The following is a 23,915-nucleotide window of genomic DNA, read 5'->3' as shown; positions in this document are numbered from 1 at the left end:
TGGAGAGACCCCTCCCAATTGCGTAGGCTCATCTCCAAACATGGGCTCAGGTGTCTCAGCACCCCGAGTGTCATAAGGGACTGATATCCCTTCAGGTAATACGTCCTGAGAGAACGGAGTCTTGCACCTTTCCCTCAGACGTCTATCAATTCGTACCGCAAGAGACATGGCAGCTTCTAATGGAACAGGATCTCCTACTATTCAACATCGCTCTTACATTTTGTCTCCAATTAGAGAGCGTATGTTTAAAAGAGGGACCCGGTAGGGGACCAGGATTGTCCTGAACAGGGGCATGATGGACAGGGGGGCTGGGGGTGGTGGCCGGTTCCGGGTCTGTTTTGAGAGATGGGTCAGGCGCCCGAGTGCTGCTGGCAGTTCTGTGGAGAAAAAAAAGGCCTTGAATTACTGCATCCAGGTTCTATGCTATGCCTACGTCTTACTGTAGGGGGTTGTCAGAAACAGTGGGGCCAAACGCTCCTCTGTCTTAGACAGCCCCTTGCACTCAGAGGGAGAGGAAAGCAAAAGCTTTTTATATTTATTTTCAGAAAAAAAAAAAAACTTCTTAGCGCCAGCGTCCGTCGTAGGAACCCCAAGGCTGCACTATACATACAGTGCCATATGCCCCCCTCAGTTCCATATGCCCCCTCAGTGCCATCTGCCGCCCCGCTTTGCCATCTGCCCCCACCAGTACCATCTGCCCCCCTCCCAGTGCCATCAACTCCCCCATGCCATAATCTGCCCACATGCCAACAGCCCCCCAGTGCCATATTCCCCCCTCAGTGCCATCTTCCCCCCCTCAGTGCCATATGCCCCCACCAGTACCATCAACTCAGCCCCCCATACCATAATCTGCCCACATGCCTTGAGCCCCCAACAGCGCCTCTTCCACCCCCCCTGCCATCAGCCACACCTCTCTGCCATCAGCCCCACTTCTGTGCCATCTGCCCAAGCCCCCCCAGTGCCATAATCTGCCCCCATGCCAGCTAGTAAAAATAGATAGATGATAGATAGAAAGAAAGAAAGACAGAACTTTCTATACATACCGGTATGTTGTGAACTTCATCCAAGATGACCGATATGGCTGCTGGGGGAGGGGACATTTATAGAGCATGCTCAGTTGAGCAAAATAAATTGAAACGGATCCATCTCAGACGGAGCCATTACAGATGGATGCAACCTTATTGACTTCAATTGTGTGTCAATTGTGTGTCACCTCCGCCCTAACCTCTTTCCCAACAATGAGGATTTTTGTAAAAAGTTTGAGTTGATGCTACTAAATATTGAATATTTGCAGAAAGAGGCTGAGAGCATTAAGAAAATTCTTGCCACTCTGAAGGTGCAGATTCAAGGTCTGCTGTCTGCTGATGATTTTGTGTCTCATAAAGAAAAGATCACTCAACATGTCCAACGGCACAGAATTGAGGTTGAAAAAACCAAAAGAGATAAATGGCACCGTGACCTAGAGGACTATCAGTATGGACGGATATATAATTGGCAAAACCAACAATCTCGTAATAGACCCCCCAGAAGAAGGGGAAGAGGGAGGAGATTTCTCGTAATAGACTCCCCAGAAGAAGGGGAAGAGGGAGGAGATTTGATCAAGGTCATTTTGGCTTTACAACAGGTGAATCTGAGTCAACAGATGAGTCCACCAAGTTTGCTTTTTTAGGAAGAGCAATGCACGGAGCGGGAGGAAACTCTGAGGTGGCGGCAGAAAACACCACAGAGTCCAGAAAAGACCAGCCTCATCCTATGTATCCGGGATACAATCAGGGAGTACGAGTGACGAGACACATGCACAAGAAATAAATAATCTGGTGGTTAACATATCATCTACGGAGTTGAACGACGACCAGATCAATGTCTTGCGACATGGACTTTCTTTTTGTCTTATGACGGACACTGATTGGTTCGAGATGGAACTTGATTTACAATGTTTTTTTAGGCGGCTTAGATTAAAAGCATTTTTTGGTAACAATGTCAACATCAGGGGTACCCCCAATAAGGAAGTTGCTGAATTGTCCTTGGCCAAATTTGAGCTAAGTAACAAGAGCAACTTCATGTCCCCACATAATAATCATATTGTGGAATCTAAATAGTCACTAAACAGATCAGAAGTTTGCAAGAACGTAGCAGACAGCAACAGTATAATCTCAATATGTCATATAAGGAGAGGGAAGCCCTCAAGGCATTGACAGAAAACAAAGACATCACTATTAGGGTTGAGCGAACCCGAACTGTAAAGTTCGGGTTCGTACTGAACTTTAGGATTTTTGGACCCCGGACACGAACCCGAACATTTTCGTAAAAGATCGGGTTTGGGTTCTTTCTTGGCGCTTTTTGAAAGGCTGCACAGCAGCCAATCAACAAACGTCATACTACTTGCCCCAAGAGGCCATCACAACCATGCCTACTAATGGCATGGCTGTGATTGGCCAGAGCAGCATGTGAACCAGGCTCTATATAAGCTTGGGTCACATAGCGCTGCACGTCACTCTGCTGTTACAAGTGTAGGGAGAGGATGCTGCTGGACTTGTGATTTCAGGGAGAGAATAGGAGAGAATCTAACTCAGCGATCTACAGACAAATAGTTGTGTGGGTGCAGGGCACTATCGTTTTACCCTGCCCTGAGCTCATTGACCAAAAATTCAAACTTTTAGAATCCGGTTAGTTAGGTGGGTGGCGGCGGCCATTTTATGCATGCTCAGTGCACCAGCACTGCATCTGAGCTTTTTGGACATTGCAAATCACCATTTTTTGGGGGCAAACTACAACATCTGGATTAGTCAGTGTGCAATTTAAGGTAGAAATACACCCATCATTTTCTGGGGTTTGAAAAACTTTTTTTTTCCAAAAAACAGTGTTTGCCAGATCTGCAAGTGTTAAATTCAAGTTTAATATATACAGCATTCATATTCTGTTAGCAAAAAAACACCTTTTGGGCAATCTACAACATCTGTATTAGTCACTGTGCAATTTAAGCTAGAAATACACCCATCATTTTCCTGGGGTTTGAAAAACACACTTATTTGACAAAAAACACAATTTTCAGGCCTTGCAGCATCAGCACGTGTGAAATTACAGGCTTATATACTGCTGTCAAATTCAGTTGTTAAACAAACAGTCGTTTGGGCTCCAAAAATTTAGTTGGCAGCCTTTGATGCAGATGTCATTGTGAGATACACCCTTATTACATTTTGGTTACATTCAGAGATTTTAAATACCGCCATTTGGTGCACCAATATTGAATTCAGGCCTACAGAGGTTCAGGCCCTGTGAGATACCACCTCTACATACAGGGGTTGAATTAGGCATTTGAAATACAGCCATTTGAAATACAGCCTTTTTGTGCAAAGATATATTTAGTTCAGGCCTTCACTGATTCAGGGCATGTGTGATCCCCCCTGCACATACAGAGTTTTGAATCAGGCATTTGAAATACAGCCATTTGGTGCAAATAAATCTTTAATTCAGGCCTACACTGATTCAGGGCGTGAGTGACCCCCCCTATACATACAGGGGTTTGATTCAGCCATTTGAAATACAGCCATGTGAAATACAGCCATTTTGTGCAAAGAAATCTTTAATTGAGGCCTAGTCTGGTTCAGGCCGTGTGAGATACACCCTTTACATACTGTTGTTCTTTTTTACTATTAATTAAACACCCATTTAGGGCAAGATCCTAAATTCAAAAAATTTTAGGACAGCGTCAAATAAGGGACGTGGCCCTGGTCGTGGTGCTCCTGGTGGAGCTCCTCTTGCAGGGAGAGGACGTGGTCGATCTGTGCCAGCTACATGCACAAGTGAAACCCCTTCCTCAGGTGCGAGTAGGCGACAAAACCTGCAGTGTTATTCGGTCGGGCCTAATGCTGCTCTACGAATGGTGAGGCCTGAACAAGTACAGGCGATAGTAGATTGGGTTGCTGACAGTGGATCCAGTTCCTTCACATTGTTTCCCACCCAGTCTCCTGCTGAAAGACCACAGTTGTCACCTGCAGCCGATGTCCATCAGTCTTTCACTTCATCCCCTTGCAAATCAGCCAAGCAGTCTGAGCCCCAAGTCATGCAGCAGTCTCTTCTGCTTTTTGATGAGTCTGTTAGCAGGCTTTCCCAGGGCCATCCACCTAGCCCTGCCCCAGAAGTGGAAGAGATTGAGTGCACCGATGCCCAACCACTTATTTTTCAAGATGAGTACATGGGAGGACCATCGCAGCACGTCTCGGATGATGACGAAACACAGGTGCCAACTTCTGGGGCTTTCGAAAGTGTGCAGACCGACAAGGAAGTCAGGGGTGAATACTGGGTGGAAGATGATGTGGAGGACGATGAGGTCCTCGACCCCACATGGAATCAAGGTCATGCGAGTGACCGATGTAGTTCGGAGGAAGAGGCGGTGGTCGCACAGAGCCACCAGCACAGCAGAAGAGGGAGCAGGGTGCAAAAGCGGAGCGGCCATCCTCTAGACAGTACGCCTCCTACTGCCCACGGCAGCAAGGGATCGAGCACACCAAAGCCAGCTCCAAGGAGTTCCCTGGCGTGGCAGTTCTTCAGACAATGTGCTGACGACAAGACTCGAGTGGTTTGCACGCTGTGCAATCAGAGCCTGAAGCGAGGCATAAACGTTCTCAACCTGAGCACAACCTGCATGACCAGGCATTTAAGTGCAAAGCACGAGCTGCAGTGGAGTAGACACCTCAAAAACCAAGAAAGGTCTCTGGCTCCTCCTGCTTCCTCTTCTGCTGCAGTCGTGGCCTCTTCTTCCACCTCTGTAGTGACAGTGCCACCTTGCACCCCACAAACAGAGGATCTGCCAGCAACAGCAACACCTGGGTCACCAAGCATCTCCTCCACAATGTCCCACGGAAGCGTTCAGCTCTCCATATCCCAAACGCTGGAGAGGAAGAGGAAGTACCCCCCTACATCCCCCCCCCCCCCCCCCCCCCCCCACGATCCCAAGCCCTGAATGCCAGCATTCATAAATTACTTGCCTTTGAAATGCTGTCATTCCGTCTGGTGGAGATGGATAGTTTTAAAGGCCTTATGGCGGTGGCTGTCCCACAGTACGTCGTGCCCAGCCGACCACTACTTTTCAAAGCGAGCCTTCCCTTCCCTTCACAACCAAGTAGGGGACAAAATCAGGTGTGCACTGAGCAATGCCATCTGTGGCAAGGTATACCTGACTACGGATACGTGGACCAGTAAGCACAGTCAGGGCTGTTATATCTCCATAACAGCTCATTGGGTAAATGCAGTGGTGGCTGGGCCTGAGGCGTATAGCAGTTTGGCGCATGTCCTTCCTCCACCGAGGATTGTAGGGCGCTTCAGTTTTCCTCCTGTTGCATCCTCCTCCTACTCCGCTTTCTCATCCTCTACCAGCTCCTCATCCGGTCAGCGTAACACCTTCACCACCAACTTCAGCACTGCCAGGGGTAAACGACAGCACGCAGTTTTAAAACTTATCTGTTTGGGGGACAAACCCCACACCGCGCAGGAGCTGTGGACGGGCCTTGAACAACAGACCGATGAGTGGTTTGTGCCAGTCAGCCTCAAGCCCGGCCTGGTGGTGTGCGATAATGGGCGAAATCTCGTAGCAGCTCTGGGACTAGCCGGTTTGACGCACATCCCTTGCCTGGCGCATGTGCTGAATTTGGTGGTGCAGAGATTCCTTAAAAATTACCCCGACATGTCAGAGCTGCTGCTTAAAGTGCGGGCAGTCTGTGCGCGCTTTCGACGTTCTCACCCTGCTGCTGCTCGCCTGTCAGCGCTGCAGCGTAACTTCGCCCTTCCCGCTCACCGCCTCATATGCGACGTGCCCACAAGGTGGAACTCCACCTTGCACATGCTGGCCAGACTGTGCGAGCAGCAGCAGGCGATAGTGGAGTATCAGCTGCAGCACAAACGGGTGAGTCGCTCGGCGGAACAGCACCACTTCACCCCCAATGACTGGGTCTCCATGCGAGACCTGTGTTCCTTGTTGCGCTGTTTCGAGTACTCCACCAACATGGCCAGTGCCGATAATGCAGTTCTCAGTGTTACTATCCCACTTCTATGCCTCCTTGAAAAAAACCTCATGGCGATGATGGAAGAGGATGTGGCACAGGAGGAGGAGGAGGAAGAGGGATCATTTTGTAGGGTTTCCGGCCAGTCATTCCTAAGTGGCTCCGAGGGTGGGTTCCTGCACCCACAAACCCAAGGTGCACAATTGTCCAGCCAGGGCACAGTTCTGGAGGATGAGGAGGTGGAGGATGAGGAGGAGGAGATGCAGGAACCATGTTCACAGCAGGGTGTCACCCAGACCAGCTCATGGCCATCACTGGTGCGTGGATGGGGGGATACAGAGGACACAGACGATACACCTCCCACAGAGGACAGATTTTCGTTGCCTCTGGGGAGCCTGGCACACATGAGCGATTACATGCTGTAGTGTCTCCGCAATGACCGATGAGTTGCCCACATTCTAACTTATTCTGATTACTGGGTGGCCACGCTTCTGGATCCCCGTTACAAGGACAACGTACCATCCTTAATTCCCTCACTGGAGCGTGATCGTAAGATGCGCGAGTACAAGGTCACACTGGTAGACGCGCTGCTGGTGGCATTCCCACCTGACAGCGGGGGCACAGTGGAAGCACAAGGCGAAGGCAGAGGACGAGGAAGAGGTCGCCAACGCAGCTGGGGCACCGCCAGCACCTCAGAAGGCAGAGTTAGCATGGCCGAAATGTGGAAAAGCTTTGTCAGCACGCCACAACAACCAGCACCACCAGCTGATATGGAACTTCTTAGCAGGAGGCAGCATTTCACCAACATAGTGGAGCAGTAAGTGTGCACACGCCTACACGTACTGAATGACGGGTCTGCCCCCTTCAACTTCTGGGTCTCCAAATTGGGCACATGGCCTGAGCTTGCCCTTTACGCCTTGGAGGTGCTGGCGTTCCCTGCAGCCAGTGTATTATCTGAACGTGTATTTAGCACGGCAGGGGGCGTCATCACAGACAAGCGCAGCCGCCTGTCCACAGCCAACGTGGACAAGCTCACGTTCATTAAAATGAACCAGGCTTGGATCCCACAAGACTTTTCTGTACCTTGTGCAAAATAGACATTTATACCACCATCAAACATACATTCTTGTACTCAAGTCAAGTGCAATGATTCTTTGTTTTGTTTTTTTTATTTATCCCAATATTTTGGGGGCTACCTACCCCAATAAAAAATTTAAAAAAACATTGTTGGCTCCCTCCTTCTCCTCCATTGCTGCCTCCACGTACAACACCACATTTACCGCCTCCTCAACCTCCGACTCCATATCCACCTCCTTCTCTAAATTGCAGTTAATAATTTGTAATTTTTAGTTATTTTATTTTATTTTAAGTTATTTCCCTATTCACATTTGTTTGCAGAGCAGTCGCCATGCTCTTAAGCACATTTTACTGCCTTTTACATCCCTCTAGCCTTTTCAAGGACTATTTTAGAGCCATTTTAATGCAAAAAAGTGCTAATTTTAGTGCCCTAAATTGAAAAAATGCTTATTTTCAATTGTCGGGTGACATTTTACCATTTTTGGCGTATACAAACCCCTGCTGTGCCTGGGTGACAGGGGCCTAAATCTCTCAAAATCCTCTGTTCTATTGCTGGGTGACATGAACCCCCTTTTGCCGTGAATGAACCCCTGCTGTGCATGGGTGATAGGGGCCTAAATCTCTCAAAATCCTCTGTTCTATTGCTGGGTGACATGAATCCCCTTTTGCCGTGAATGAACCCCTGCTGTGCCTGGGTGACAGGGGCCTAAATCTCTCAAAATCCTCTGTTCTATTGCTGGGTGACATGAACCCCCTTTTGCCGTGAATGAACCCCTGCTGTGCCTGGGTGACAGGGGCCTAAATCTCTCAAAATCCTCTGTTCTATTGCTGGGTGACATGAACCCCCTTTTGCCGTGAATGAACCCCTGCTGTGCATGGGTGATAGGGGCCTAAATCTCTCAAAATCCTCTGTTCTATTGCTGGGTGACATGAATCCCCTTTTGCCGTGAATGAACCCCTGCTGTGCCTGGGTGACAGGGGCCTAAATCTCTCAAAATCCTCTGTTCTATTGCTGGGTGACATGAACCCCCTTTTGCCGTGAATGAACCCCTGCTCTGCATTGCTGACAGGGAACTAAATTTAGTGAAAACATCTGTTACTGATCGGAAGATGCGCGGCTACAAGCGCACGCTGATGATGGCATTCCTACCTGACAGCGGGGGCACAGTGGAAGCACAAGGCGAAGGCAGAGGAGGAGGAAGAGGTCGCCAACGCAGCTGGGGCACCGCCAGCACCTGAGAAGGCAGGGTTAGCATGGTCAAAATGTGGAAAAGCTTTGTCAGCCTTGGAGGTGCTGACCTGCCCTGCAGCCAGTGTATAGTGTGAACGTGTGTTTAACACGGCAGAGAGAATTATCACAGGCCGCAGCCAATGTGGACAAGCTTACGTTTATTAAAATGAACCAGGCATGGATCCCACAGGACTTGTCCATTTATTGTGCAGAATAGACATTTATACCAGCCTCAACCATCCATTCTTGTACTCAAGTGCAATTATTCTTTGTTTTATTTTGTTATATGTTCCAATATTTTGGGGGATACCCCAATTTAAAAATAAAAAATAACACAAATCAGTGTTGGCTACCTATTCCTTCTTTACCGCCGCTTCCACCTGTCACGGCGGACGGGGGACTCAGACACACAGATAAACCAACAACCAGGCTCTAGGCAGGGAAAGGGTCACCTCTTAGCTAAACCCTGACCTCTTTCCCTGCACTGCTCAGCCCACATTTAGACCTTGAAGGTAGGAATGATGTGTCCTCGTGCCTGGGCTAAAACACCCTAGATTCCCTGAGATGGTGAAAAGGGGAAAAGGAGCAGCCTGCTCGCACAGAACCTGGATGGGAAAGATGACACAAACACAACCTAGACAGCAAACAACAAAAACTGAAACTACACTTATCTTTTCTGAGCTGGAACAGACAACCTTCCTTCCTTGCTTGCTTCCAAGGCCAGACTGATTTCTATAACCCGCTCAGAACACTGGATTAGAGTGATATTTAAACCAATGACCCCACCCAGTGCACCTGATGGGAGGCGGGTCCAGCACGACTCCAAAATAAAACTAAACACGTGCTGCTATTCTGGCCGACCTCCGCACATAGTCAGAGCAGGGCATGACACCACCTACACTGCCACGTCAACCTACACCGCCACATCCATCCACCGCCTCCTCAACCTCCTACTCCTAGATCCAGATTGTTATTTTTAATTTTTCTGTATTTTATGTTATTTTAAGTCATTTCCCTATCCACATTTGTTTGCAGAACAGTTGCCATGCTCTTAAGCACATTTTGATGCCTTTTGCAGCCCTCTAGCCCTTTCCTGGACTATTTTAGAGCCATTTTAGTGCGCAAAAGTTCGGGTCCCCATTGACTTCAATGGGGTTCGGGTTCCGGGTCAACTTTTTTGTGAAGTTCGGCCGAACTCGTCGTACCCGAACATCCAGGTGTCCGCTCAACTCTAATCATTATCAACCAGCCGACAAGGGGGGAGCTGTGGTTGTTATGGACACTGACAGATACATAGGGGAGATAGGCAGTTGGGTGATGGTGAAGTGTATGAAAAACTGAAACAGGATCCCAAATGGGAGATTGCCAGGGTGGTGACGGACATTGTTGATACAGCACATGCACGAGGCATTATTGATTCAGACTTATGCCAGTTTCTTAAGGTACCTTTTCCCATCACCCCGCTGATCTACGTTCTCCCTAAGATACACAAGCGGTTGGTAGACCCCCCCGGGCAGACCCATTGTTTCGGGCAGGGTTTTTTTCTTCAGCAACATCACCATATTTTTGGACAGACTGCTCTGTGTCCACGCAACCTCAGCTCCCTCCTATGTCAGAGACACAGGACACTTTTTAACTAAATTGAGTGAGATCACTCTACCGGTCCACTTTTACTTGGTGAGTTTTGATGTGGTGTCTCTGTACACATCTATTATGCATGACTATGGATTAAATGTCGCCCATGTGGCCCTGGCCGGCAAGGGACTCACTCTTGATGCGTGCCGTTTTGTCCTCGACCTCTTAGAGTTGGTCCTCAAGAGGAATTATTTTCTCTTTGGCAACACCTTTTACCAACAGTCACGCGGTGTGGCCATGGGGTCCAACGTGGCACCAACTTATGCCAATATCTTCATGGCGGAGGTCGAGGACAAATTGGTATACGCATCACAATTTCAACAGTGGGTCCTGTGCTGGTGGCGCTACATCGACGACATTTTTATGATTTTGAGTGGCTCGATGGACTCCTTGAATGAGTTCCACCAACATCTTAATAATTGGGTACCCGGGCTTCAATTCACTGTGACGGCCTCTTCTGAGGAGTTGCAGTTTCTTGACATCAGGGTAAACCTGGAAGGAGGTGTATTAAAAACTGACTTGTACAAAAAGCCTACAGATAGGAACAATCTTTTAAGATATGACAGTAATCATCCATGCCGCATGCTTGACTTCTTACCCTGGAGCCAGATGCTGCATGTGAGACGAGTAGTATCTGATGATGATAAGTTCATGAACGGTATAGATGAGATGTGCAATAAGTTCTCCAATAGAAGATATCCAGGCAGGTTGTTCGATAGAATGAGGACCATGATCTCTTCGGCTGACAGTGTCCACTATTCAAGTCTCTCCTAGGAGAATGAATGCGGGACGCATCCCGTTTGTATCCACCTATGGCAATCCCAGTGCTGATATAGCACAGATTTTGAGAAGGGAGTGGCATATTTTACATAGGGGCCTCCCTACAGTAATTGAATTTGACAATCCGCCATTGATGGCATACAAACGGGGTACTAATTTGCATGACAAACTTATTAAGACTGACACGTGTGATGTTAACAGAGGGTGCCAGACTTATTTGAAGCCCAGAAAGACAGGGAATTTCCCATGTTTGGGTTGCTGTAATTGTGGGAATATGTTGAAAGGGAATACTTTTGTTCACCCATACAGTGGCAAGAAATTCAACATTGCAGAATATTACACGTGCCGGTCTAGGTTTGTCATCTACATGATCGTTTGCCCCTGCAGTTTGATCTACGTGGGAGAAACGACCATGGAAATTAGGGAGCGCATTAACAAACACAAAAGCACTATAAAGAAAAAAATTATGGACAATCCGGTGGCTAAACATTTTATTAATTGTGGACACTCTGTCAGCCAACTGAGATTCCGTGTCATCGATTCTGTTCAGGTCCCTAAGAGAGGAGGGGATAGGGAGCGCATGTTGAGGAAGAAAGAGTTGAAATGGATTTTCACATTACAATCTCTACAACCCCAGGGACTCAAAATTAAATTTAATGTAAACAGTGTAGATAGGTAGAATATTTTCATTTACTGTTGTCCGATTCGGCATATAATGTTTTTACATGGTACTTTAAAGGGAGTCTGTCACCTCCATATGGCCATATACAGTGCTCACATGGCTCTGTAGCACACCTATACAGGATTGTAACAGTACCTTTGTTCTTTTCTTTAGACTTGCACAAGCAGGAAAAACAAAGTTTAATTCATATGCAAATGAGCACTTGCAAGTGCCCAGGGGCGGCGTTCAGTGTGTAAGTGCCCAGGCTGCTCTGCCTTCTTTTCACTTTACTCCTCCCCAGCCTCTGCCTTTGCCCCCCCTCCAAGTCTCTTGCCTCATTGATAGGTCCGGACTTGCACGGCGGGCAAAGGCAGAGGCTGGGGAGGAGTAAAGTGAAAAGAAGGCAGAGCAGCCTGGGCACCTACACACTGAACGCCGCCCCTGGGCACTTGCGAGTGCTCATTTGCATATGAATTAAACTTTGTTTTTCCTGCTGGTGCAAGTCTAAAGAAAAGAACAAAGGTACTGTTACAATCCTGTATAGGTGTGCTACAGAGCCATGTAAGCACTGTATATGGCCATATGGAGGTGACAGACTCCCTTTAAGGTATATTTCTTTTACTCTTCTTTTGTACTTTAATTATCTGTCCCCTAGGGGTACTGTTTTTTAGGGTAACTAGCTCCATATTATATGCAGACACTCATTGTCCCATCCATTGCCTTCTCTTTTTTTCCCCTAAGCCGATGTCTAGTGACAATTAGATTGTCATTTGGTCTCCGTGAGATATGTAGTGGCAATGTAGTGTTTTTTCTAATTTGAAGACAGAGCCACAATTAAATGTCCTTTCGCTTCTACAAACACAGTCAATACTGCTATTGACAATTTTCTTTTGGAAAAATGTAGCATTGGTGGAGTTAAGATTTCTGACTACTGAGTATTTTATGTTTAAAAATACAGTTTCAGAGAAGACCTTTCTCTACTGTAAAACACATGTTGCAAGCTAGTAATGCAATTATTCTAACCCCATCACCCACAACTCCAATATAACGATGCAAGAAAGGTGATAATAATTCTGTGTACTGAGCAATTTGCATTTAATTTTACTGGTATAAAATGGTGTTATTGCCGTAAAATGTGTTTGATACAATGCAATACATTTAATAACTGGACAGATATAATGCACAGAAAAAAAAAGTTTTACAGCTCAGCAGCAGTAAAAGATATCAAACCTGCAATACTCTTATTTTGTTTCTCTTAATGAGAGCACTAAACTACTGCTCAGCAGCAGAATGCTATTGGGGTGATGAGCTGGCAATAATATGTAGAAACTAGGTTTTCTGGAAAAACAGCTGTCTATGTGCAAATGAAATTTTTTAAATTTTTTTAATGCAGGTGGCTGATTTTGTAGAGAAGAAGAGCAAGAATGAGGTTCTGCCGCATCTGTATTATTAAGCCCTTCAGCCACTCACCCCCTCAGAACTTTACCTGATCACAGTCCCTCAATTATTTATTTCTATTCTTTCCCAAAACTGTCTAAGATCAATCTCTGTCAGACACTGCATACACCCACCCACCCTCATTAACACCTCAACACAGAATGACGTTCTGCTCATTCTGCATAGTATCTCCCTGCCTGCTGCCCCACTCATTGGCTGATCCAAACCCTTTGGTAGCCTGTGAGCCAATGAAGGCAAGCACTCCCCCAACTTCCTCCCAGAGTCATTTGAGCATTCTTCTTTATCCCTCATGATTTTGGCTGGTAACATATGCAGTTAAATGGCTTACTGTGTCAGGCTTCCAGGGTGATCGACTTGGGTCCGCCTGCTAATTAATTAATCGGCCTAAGTCTAGTATTGTTTTTTTTTTGTTATTGAGATCTGCACACCTTCTTAGAGGTGGGTGCTCACAGAGAGATAAGTCAATGTGCAAGAGAAATTCTATGGCACACCAATTTTGAATGATATTAAAGTGTAGTTTTATTCATTCTAAATGAATAAGACTACACTTTAATATCATTCAAAATGAATAAAGCTACACTTTAATATCATTCAAAATTGGTGTGCCATAGAATTTCTCTTGCACACTAAGTCTAGTATTGGTTGAGGAACAGGGAAACCTACATGTCCAAGCCTCCTCAGATTGAGGCTCAAGTTCAGAGAACCTCCATTTCTGAGACTTCAAAAACCAAGGAAGCAACTTTGCTACCAGAGTACTTCAGAAAGAAAGAGATTAGAAGGTCTAAAACATACAAGGCGGTTGTTTTTACTGCAGTGAAAGGTATTGTGCAATTTATGGCAGAAGAAACTCCTAAAGGGAATTTGGTTATATCATTCCTCATACTTTGAGATGAACTGGCCACCCATTTTGTAAGTTCTGCACCCTTCAGTCTGGGATTTGCAGAAGTATTTAAAAGGGTTCTCCATGTTTAGGGCAGAACCTATATATGTAAGCTCTTCTTTTTTTTACTATATGTGAGTGGAGCATCGGAGAATTTACTTGCTTTGTCACACTGCATTGTGCAGTGCAAGCCTGTGTTTGTTTCCTGCCAGTGACGTACCAGGCTTCACATCACTATGCTAAGCAGAGACTTACACCTAGCAGTGAGCATGCTTATATAGCACTGCAGGAGGCTGTTTCGGAGGCGGGTAGTATACTACTTTACACAGTACCTGCATCCAAAACTGCCTAGTGCACCGGCTGTAAACAAATACAGGATTGCACTGCACAAGGTAGCGTGACAAGGGTTACAATCGGAGGAATAAAATGCGCTGATGCTCCACTCATATAGTAAAAGAATAAAGAAAAGCTTATATATAGGTTCAACCCTGAACCCAGAGAACTTTGGCCTATAAAAGAAATAAGGTTCTGTGCACAGTAGCGAGGACAGTGTTCCCCTTCCCTCCAACCTTTCTCTTGCCAGGGCGCACTGCTCGTAGACCCAACTGGGACGTTGGTAAATATGCATGTCACTAATTGCACTGTTTCCTATCAGGGCCCTGAATTAAGCTGCTGGCTCTTCCTCTTGCAAGATTTGCCAGTTAATTAGTTCTATAGCTGGTGAAATTCCTATATATAAAGACAGATTACTTATTTGTAATCTGCACTGATCTCTGAAAGGAAAGAGCTGTTTGGCTCACAGAAGGACTCTACGGTCATAAGAACAACATGATGTGCTTTATCTCCACGTTCCGGCTCTGCTCAGATTTCCTGGGCTGACTTATTAGAGTACATCGTGAAAATTCATTATAGAGCTTATAGCATTAATGAGGTAGAGCACGACATACTGTACACTCAAGCAATACGTATCACTGATCACTGGGCTACCATGATAGAGAACACTATATACTAAGGATGAGCGAACCAGTTCATTCCGAACTTTGGTATTTTTTGGACAGAGGAGGAACCAGAATATTTTCAGTACAGATGAGTGAAGTTTTCAAAACTTGGATTTGGCTGCTTTGCAAAATGTTTCTAAAAAATTTGCTTGGTCCGAATTAATTTGCAACGTAATGCATTAAATCAAGTCTATCCCGACATGCAGTTAAATTTTAAGGAGAACACGGTATATCCTTGTGTACATTACTTTCTGGTAACGAAGTTACTGTGCATCAGAATGACAGGTAGGTCATATTTATGGCCATGCACATCATCGTGCAGACCACCAACATTCATAACTTACCCTTAACTAAACAAATAAAAAAGCATACAGCATCCTTCAATAAAGCAAAAAAAAAAAGAAAAAATGCTGCATGCCCCTGCGGGTGTCCCAATGACTCTTTAGAGGAACAAAATAAAGATATGGAGGCAGTGCCAATAAAGTAGTAGAGACAAAAAGTTTTTTTAATACATGTTATGGCAGTGGTGCAAGCATGTGCATTTGAATCCCTTCTGTTAGATGTAGAATGACTGTGCATCACTATTAGGCTTAGTTTACGCTTCACTTATGGGGGCGTTCACATTCCGTTATAGGGTTTTGTTATAACAAAGTTACACTGACGACCAGAAGGGTAACAATGTTTTGAACTTTTGACTTTAAGGCTCCATATCTCACCATCCACTACAGCTTCGAACATGATACGTCCATTATTTTATAGACAATCACCTTGGCTATCTCATACACAAATTGGACTTGCAACTATTTAGAATATGATTAGTTATGCAGATTCTTGTCATGTAACTGCATTGTTACTGTTTTGCTTCTAAGATCTAAATTTAATTTTTTATTATTTTGTTGGCATTTTGTAAATCCAGCTTTGGCTTTTAACACTGCCTGAATCCTTCTGGGCATGCTCTCAATCAGATTCAAGCATGTCTCGACCGAAACCTGTTGCCAGGTCTTTTCTATATGTTCCCAATGTTGCTGCATACTGGTCGACTCACTTGGGTACGAATATAGATTTTTCTTCAACTCTACCTGCGTTTGATTGGATTGAGGTCTGGGGACTGCGGGGGCCAATCAATCACCTCTACTTTATTGTCATTGAACCATTTATTTTCCAATCTCGACTTATGCTTCAGATCATTGTCCTGCTGGAACGCTATGTCATCCTTTTCATACCCATAGTACTCGAGACAAACTTCATTTCATATTCTTTCAACTGTCATGGCATTCACATGATGCAGTTTGGCAATTTTCTTGGCAGAGATACCACTATGGATGAGCTGGATTATGTTGTTTCTCTTTTCTTGGGAAATCTTCCTCATGGCTGCTCCTGGATTAGAACCAGTGACCTTTTGCTTGGGAATCAACCTAATAACACACAAAGTTATTAGGGAAGGTGAGAACAGGTTGTAATTTGTAATATACAAGAAGAAAAAGGTTGTTCATTCACTGGGGGCAAAACAGTAACAATGCAGTTACATTACAAAAATCTGCCTAACTAATCATATGCTAAATAGTTTCAAGTCCAATTTAGGAACAAGATTGTCTATATAATGATGGTAGTCTCACGTTTGAAGCTGTAGTGGATGGTAAGATATGAAGCCTGAAGGTCAAAACATTGATACCCTTTTGCTCGTCAGTGTATAACAGAATATAACAGAATTGACGGAATGCAAAACAGAAACCTTTAAGAGGCGTTTTGCTCCGGCTTAATACATGTCTATGGGCACATATAACGGTTATTCATGACGGGAAAAACAGGCCTGTTTTGGGCCTGTGTCCGCAGCATCACCAGATACTGAAGCAGACATGTCTGGCTGTTCTTTGGAAGGTATGTGGCCTGTGCACTTTATAGCTGCCATCACCCCCCTTCTCAACTGAGGTTGCCTGCTCCTCAGCACCCCAATCCAGTTCCCAGGTACAGCACACAATCATCATCACAGTCTTCACCCTCCCTGCCACTTTTATTAGAATGTGACATATCATGGTGGGCTCTTGGGCCACCTCCCTGTTCTGCGTTTTTCCCGACTGCCACTGTCGCTGCTCCCACCTCCAATGCCATGGCTATAGGTGCCACTATTACCACCACCAACAACCAAACTCCGCCCTAAACTCCTCCTCAGAGCAGCCCAAATGGTGTGGGCTCTAACACAAGTCATCAACAGGGAGACTCTCTTGATTATCTGCTGTAGGGTGCCACTTCTTAGGAAAAAGGAAGGTGCCCCTCTAGGAAGGGAAAATTAAGACTGGGAGGGCTCCACTTAAAGTCTTCTTTGGGGCTGCAAGAAGGAGCAGTAGGAGGAAATGCTCTGACCCCTGACTCCACGGCACAGTGTTGGACTCTGAAGTCACTTCCACATCATCCTGCTGCGACTGAGAGGAGAAGTGAGCCATCCAATTCACAATCTCATCCTCTTTATTCTCTACTATAATGCTGTGCCTTTCCGCAGCCAGCAGGGACAACTGTGACATACTACTACTACTACTACTATTACTGGACAGATAGTTGGTGCTTCTACCACCCACATTCTGGCTCTAGGTTTTTCGTTTGGAACCTTTCCGTAGCCTGGACATTTTGAAGGCTCTCAGTTAATGTTGTGCACTACCCTGTGTATTGGTGTAGTAATCACATACATTCCTTTGGGTGCTGGCCTGTGTATTGTTGTTGAAACTGAATATATGTACATAGACGATTGAGGCTTGACACTCAATTTCAACTTAACACACACAGGTAGATTGCTGCTATGGTTATTGCAATTATGTGGAAACTGAATATACGTAAACGGATGAATGAGGCTTAATGCTCAATTTCTCGTTAATACACACAGGTAGATTGGTGTTATACCTTGTGTCTTGTAGTAACTATATACAGTGGGATGCTAAAGTTTGGGCAACCTTGTTAATCGTCATGATTTTCCTGTATAAATCGTTGGTGATTTTGAGAAGTGAAATGAAGTTTATTGGATTTACAGAAAGTGTGCTATAATTGTTTAAACAAAATTAGGCAGGTGCATAAATTTGGGCACCACAAAAAAGAAATGAAATCAATCAATATTTAGTAGATCCTCCTTTTGCAGAAATTACAGCCTCTAAACGCTTCCTGTAGGTTCCAATCAGAGTCTGGATTCTGGTTGAAGGTATTTTGGACCATTCCTCTTTACAAAACATCTTTAGTTCATTCAGGTTTGATGGCTTCCGAGCATGGACAGCTCTCTTTAAGTCACACCACAGATTTTAAATTATATTCAGGTCTGGGGACTGAGATGGCCATTCCAGAACGTTGTACTTGTTCCTCTGCATAAATGCCTTAGTGGATTTTGAGCAGTGTTTAGGGTCGATGTCTTGTTGAAAGATCCAGCCCCAGCGCAGCTTCAGCTTTGTCACTGATTCCTGGACATTGGTCTCCAGAATCTGCTGATACTGAGTGGAATCCATGCGTCCCTCAACTTTGACAAGATTCCCAGTCCCTGCACTGGCCACACAGCCTCACAGCATGATGGAACCACCACCATATTTTACTGTAGGTAGCAGGTGTTTTTCTTGGAATGCTGTGTTCTTTTTCCTCCATGCATAACGCCCCTTGTTATGGCCAAATAACTCAATTTTAGTTTCATCAGTCCACAGCACCTTATTCCAAAATGAAGCTGGCTTGTCCAAATGTGCTTTAGCCCACCTCAAGCGGCACTTTTTGTGCTGTGGGCGGAGAAAAGGCTTCCTCTGCATCACTCTCGCATACAGCATCTCCTTGTGTAAAGTGCGCCGAATGGTTGAACGATGCACAGTGACTCCATCTGCAGCAAGATGATGTTGTAGGTCTTTGGTGCTGGTCTGTGGGTTGACTCTGACTGTTCTCACCATTCGTCGCTTCTGTCTATCCGAGATTTTTCTTGGTCTGCCACTTCGAGCCTTAACTTGAACTGAGCCTGTGGTCTTCCATTTCCTCAATATGTTCCTAACTGTGGAAACAGACAGCTGAAATCTCTGAGACAGCTTTCTGTATCCTTCCCCTAAACCATGATGGTGAACAATCTTTGTCTTCAGGTCATTTGAGAGTTGTTTTGAGACCCCCATGTTGCTACTCTTCAGAGAAAATTAAAAGAGGAGGGAAACTTACAATTGACCCCCTTAAATACTCTTTCTCATAATTGGATTCACCTGTCTATGTAGGTCAGGGGTCACTGAGCTTACCAAGCCAATTTGAGTTCCAATAATTAGCTCTAAAGGTTTTAGAATCAATAAAATGACAACAGTGCCCAAATTTATGCACCTGCCTAATTTTGTTTAAACAATTATAGCACACTTTCTGTAAATCCAATAAACTTAATTTCACTTCTCAAATATCACTGTGTGTATCTCCTATATGATATATTTAACTGACATTATTTATCGTAACAACCAACGATTTATACAGGTAAATCATGACGATTAACAAGGTTGCCCAAACTTTAGCATCCCACTGTGTATATGTATATGTATTAAGGCAAATTGCCTGGATTTGTGGGAGGGGCTGAGGTCCGCCTCCAGCCTATTTAGGGCACTCCCCTTACCTGGCTCCTGCATCATTGAGGTCTGAGCTTTTGAGAGAGGAGGTCGCTTGTGGAGTGTCTGGAGAGTTGCCTGCGAGTCGCTGAATTTCTGGGAGTTTTTCGTTGCCATCAGTTCTGGATTTGGAGCATTTCGGTTCTATTTTTCCGGCTTTACTCGGTTCACTGTGGGTCACGTTTGCCCGTTAAACTGCGAGTCATCCATACGGTACAGCCGGGGCCTCACGGTTGCCCCCTGTACCGGTTCAATTCATTTCACCAAACGCTGCACCAATGTCACTGTTTTCTCGTACAAGTCACCAGTATTTCATTTCTGTCACGCCTTGTTCATGCACAAATTTGTCTACACCGTACCACTGTAGTGTACGGGGACTGTAATACCCGTCACTACAAAAGTGTCACTTGGTGTGCTGTCGTCCCTCCTTATTTATGGGAAGTTGGTATATGTCAGTTTTATAAAATGTAATGTAATGCATGTATTTCCCTGGTACTGTGAAACTGCATGTACAGGCCTGCTAGGGGTGTCATTCCAGCTTCTAGTCACTAGAGGGAGCTAGAGAGCCCTAGGTTTTATAAGGCCCAGACAGGGAAGCAAAAGTCAGTCTAGTCTAGAGTTCAGAAGTTTCTAGAGCCTGAGGAAGCTGAGAGAGAGAGACAGAGGCAAAGTGCAGAGAAGTAAGAGGTACTCAAAATAACAGAGGAGGTACTTTCTAAAGCTACAACCAAGGATATAAAGCCAGAACTAGGTTATTGGGCCTTGGTGAAGATTTGCTATATTCCAGGATCAGTCAGAGATAGAGTGCAAGCTCCTGTACTGCAAGACCTGTGTTTAACACTCTGTAATCACCTTACTTAATCTGTATTGCCTGCATCAACCGTATTGAAAAATCGACTGTATGCAAAGGAACTGCGCTTCCGTAAATGTCTCCATGAAACCTACTAAAGTTGGAGTTCTGTTTTAACCTCACGGTGTTCCTCATTTATTCCTGCTATCCGCAAACGGCGTGCCACCGTTTACTTGGCACTGGCGTCACGAACAATTTCTACCATCACCTGCCTATGCAGAGAGTCAGCCGTCTCAGGTTAGTGTTTATTGCACTACTACATCCAGGAACATTATTACACACAACTTGAGTACGCTGCAGCTCTCTTTTGGCATCACGAACAGGATACGCACGCTTTCTAGTGCAAGAAGCGTGAACTTTGTGCCTTATACAGTTGCCCTGTGACCAAAGTGACAAATTGCCTGTTTATTTAAAGTGGACTTTGTGGACTGAAAATCCTACCAAAAGTGTTCCTAAAACCTCTAAAAAGCGCTGTGCAGTGTTGCGCTACCAAGAGGAAGAAAATCGCCACATTGGAGTGTGGTTTTGTGGACTTTTTACAATCCTGCTTGCTGTCAGTGAATGGACAGCGTTTTGCTAAAGATGGCCACCGGCCGCCTGGAGTAAAGTTTCCCGCGCTGCTGAGGACCTTCGTGGGCGGATCCCTGCAAAGACACAGAGAATCCCGCCCCTCGTCATCATCGCACCGCCGCGGCCCTGCTTCTCCTACGTCACCGCGTACCCAGGACGTCCGGAATCTCTCGAGACTTGGACTGCGCAAACCCGGCGATACCGGTAAGAACTTGTAACCGGAGGGAAGGGGATTGTTCCGGCCCCTTTAGTCGCCAGCGGCCATATCTCAGTAGACTACCATGTCAGAACCGGGAGTGCCTGAGCAGCCGGCCCCGGGAGAGCTTGCGGCTCCTAATCATCCTACAGCCCCCAGCATGATGCCCTTTACCATGCCTTACTATTTCGGGGCCCCATGGTTCCCCCACTACAGGGGAGAGACCCATACCCTAAGGGACTTTAAAGAAAAGTTGCTGGCACTATTCCGACTGTACCCCATAAATGCCGACCAGCAAATGGAAATCCTGCTAGCGCAGCTGGAGGGAGCTGCCCGCAGGGAGGTATTATCCTGGCCTGCTACTGAGCGGAGTACTCTAGAACAGATATTCACCCGCCTCAGAGCCACTTTTGAAACTAGGACTGCCTCAGAGATAAAGATGCACTTCTTTGGCAAGAAACAGAAGTCCGGTGAGTCCCTCCGTGACTATGCCCTATCACTTCAGGAGGCTTTAGGGGCTGTAATTCAGATAGATCCCAAAGAGGCTGATAACCAGGACCAGACCCTGAGGGAACAATTTATCAACGGGGTGTCTAGTGAACAAATAAGGACCCAATTAAAGATGCTGTCCGCCCAGCACCCTAACAGTACCTTTCTGGACTTTAAAGAACTGGCTATAAAAATTCTGGGGTCCGCAGTATCTCCTGAGTTGAACACCCCACCTGAGTCATCAGCCTGCAGGCCAAAACCGCTTATCACTAACCGAGCTGAGGCCGGCCAAGCTGTTCAAGTGTCAACTACGATACTATTGCCATGCTGACAGAGCAAGTAAATCACCTCACTAAAAGTCTAGAGAAAGTGTGCAGAAAAATAGAGGAATGGGAAAAACCGATAATGACAGAAGAAGAATTCCTGTCACCTCCTAGGCCGTTCCCACCTCCTTACCAAGAGACTCACCCCAGGGATCCTGGGAGGCGTAATAGAGGTCGCAAGAAGCCCGTGTGTACATACTGCAAAAAGCTGGGACACACAGAATCCACGTGCTGGCAGTTAAACGGGCAACCCCTGAGGCTGAGGACCACCCCTCGGGAGGTAGAACACTAGGTCCAGAGGATCCAAATTGGATGTCACGTTATGTAGGATCCCATCCTAAAATCAATATAGAGATCAACGGGGTCCCCTTTGAAGCCCTATTAGATACTGGGTCTCAGGTCACTACTATTCAGCTGCCTGCATTTGAAAAGTTCTGGGACACCAACCAGTTGACCCAACCGCCTGAATCCTGGGTGGAAATTATCGCCAGCAATGGCAAACCAGTAAAGATTCATGGATACTGGGAACCCACCCTGCAGGTGGGAGAAGTAACCCTGCCTCAACAGGGAGTGATCGTAGTACAGGCCGGTGACAGAGGAGGACATCCTGTCATTCTAGGCACCAATGTCTTCAAAAACTGTTATTCAGAAATACTTGCTGTATTACATCAGACTTTGCCCACTGCTTCCTCTGCATCCAGGAGGGTGATTCAAAAGACTATTACTGTGTTAAGCGCCCAGCAGAGGTTTGCTAATGGGAAAGGAGAAATTTGTACTGCCAGGATTAGTGATATTAAGCCTGTGACTTTGCCTCCTAATTCTCAAACTCTTTTATGGTGTCGTGCTGTCCTGGGAGTCCAAGGCCGAGATTATCCAGCCCTGGTGGAACCAATCCAGATGGAGGATTACCCTTATGTGAGAGCTGCCAAGTGCCTGGTGAACGTCTCCCAAGGTAAAGTACCTGTCCGTCTGATTAACCTGAGTGATCATCCTGTTGCGCTTACTAAGCATTGCCATGTTGCCCAGCTGTCCCAGGTGTCCTTCCAAGACATCATTCGTCTTCCAGTGACAGAAAAGCCGCCAGCTGCAGACAGCGGATGTTCGCCGGTGACCCAGCCACAAGTGCCCTGGTGGGAAGAGCCCCAGGAACTTTCCAGAGACTAATGGAACGGTGTTTGGGTCACAAAAACTTCGAAACAGTGCTGCTGTATCTAGATGACGTCATTGTGTACTCAAAAACATATGAAGACCATCTGAAACATTTGGCAGAAGTATTTGAAATCCTTATCAAATATGGCTTGAAGGTAAAGCCATCCAAGTGTCACCTGCTCAAACCTGCAGTAAGATACCTGGGGCATGTAGTAAGCGGAGAGGGAGTGCAACCTGACCCTGATAAATTAGCAGCTGTCCGTAATTGGCCGGTTCCTACTACCGTCAAAGAGGTGAGGAGTTTCCTTGGTTTTGCCGGCTACGATAGACGTTTTATCCCCCATTTTGCTCAAATAGCTGATCCTATCCAGGAACTCTTGAGGGGGCAACCCAAGAAAAGTCCTAGAACTCCTGTGCCCATTGAGTGGAATGAGGAAAGAGAGATAGCGTTCCAATTGCTAAAAAAGAAACTGACCGAGCCTCCAGTGTTAGGTTATCCAGATTATAGCAAGCCCTTCCATCTCTATACTGATGCTAGCAAGCGAGGCCTGGGAGCTGTGTTAGCCCAGATCCAAGAGGGAAAAGAGAGAGTGATAGCATATGCAAGCCGCTCCCTGAAAGGAGCTGAGAAAAATGACCAGAATTATAGTTCCTTCAAATTAGAGTTCCTGGCATTAGTGTGGGCGGTGACAGAAAAATTCAAGGATTATCTAGCCGCCACCCCGTTCATTGCATTCACTGACAATAACCCTCTGGCACACCTAAATACAGCTAAATTGGGGGCCTTGGAGCAGAGATGGGCCTCTCGCCTTGCCAACTATAATTTCTCTGTAAAGTATCGTGCTGGACGTACTAATGATAATGCTGATGCTTTATCCAGGCTTCCCACAGAGACAGCTCCTGATGATGTGCGAGATGCTTGGGAAGATGTAGAGATGCCGGCTTTCTATAACAAGTTTGCTCAACAGGACCAGGCTCGAGCTACCCATGGCAGAGCTGCAGTTCCTTCACCCTCCAGTAGGCCTGATCCTAA

General features: G+C 45.9%; 1 protein-coding gene across 1 annotated transcript in view; it reads left to right on the top strand.

The window, feature by feature from the left end:
* The window catches only part of LOC120991075, a gene marked incomplete at both ends in the record, with an annotated part of 29,309 nt that extends 5,654 nt beyond the window's left edge, over positions 1–23,655 (top strand). The window contains 2 exons of the mRNA XM_040419965.1: positions 1,295–1,423; positions 23,086–23,655. Of these exons, the coding sequence (XP_040275899.1) occupies positions 1,295–1,423; positions 23,086–23,655 (699 nt within the window). The remainder of the gene's footprint in view (positions 1–1,294; positions 1,424–23,085) is intronic.
* Between the last annotated feature and the right edge of the window lie 260 nt (positions 23,656–23,915).

The sequence above is a fragment of the Bufo bufo genome, chromosome 2, assembly GCF_905171765.1.
Source record: "Bufo bufo chromosome 2, aBufBuf1.1, whole genome shotgun sequence".
Lineage (NCBI taxonomy): Eukaryota > Metazoa > Chordata > Amphibia > Anura > Bufonidae > Bufo > Bufo bufo.
The sequence above is the reverse complement of the archived record's forward strand: the minus strand, read 5'-3'. Positions and strand labels throughout refer to the sequence as shown.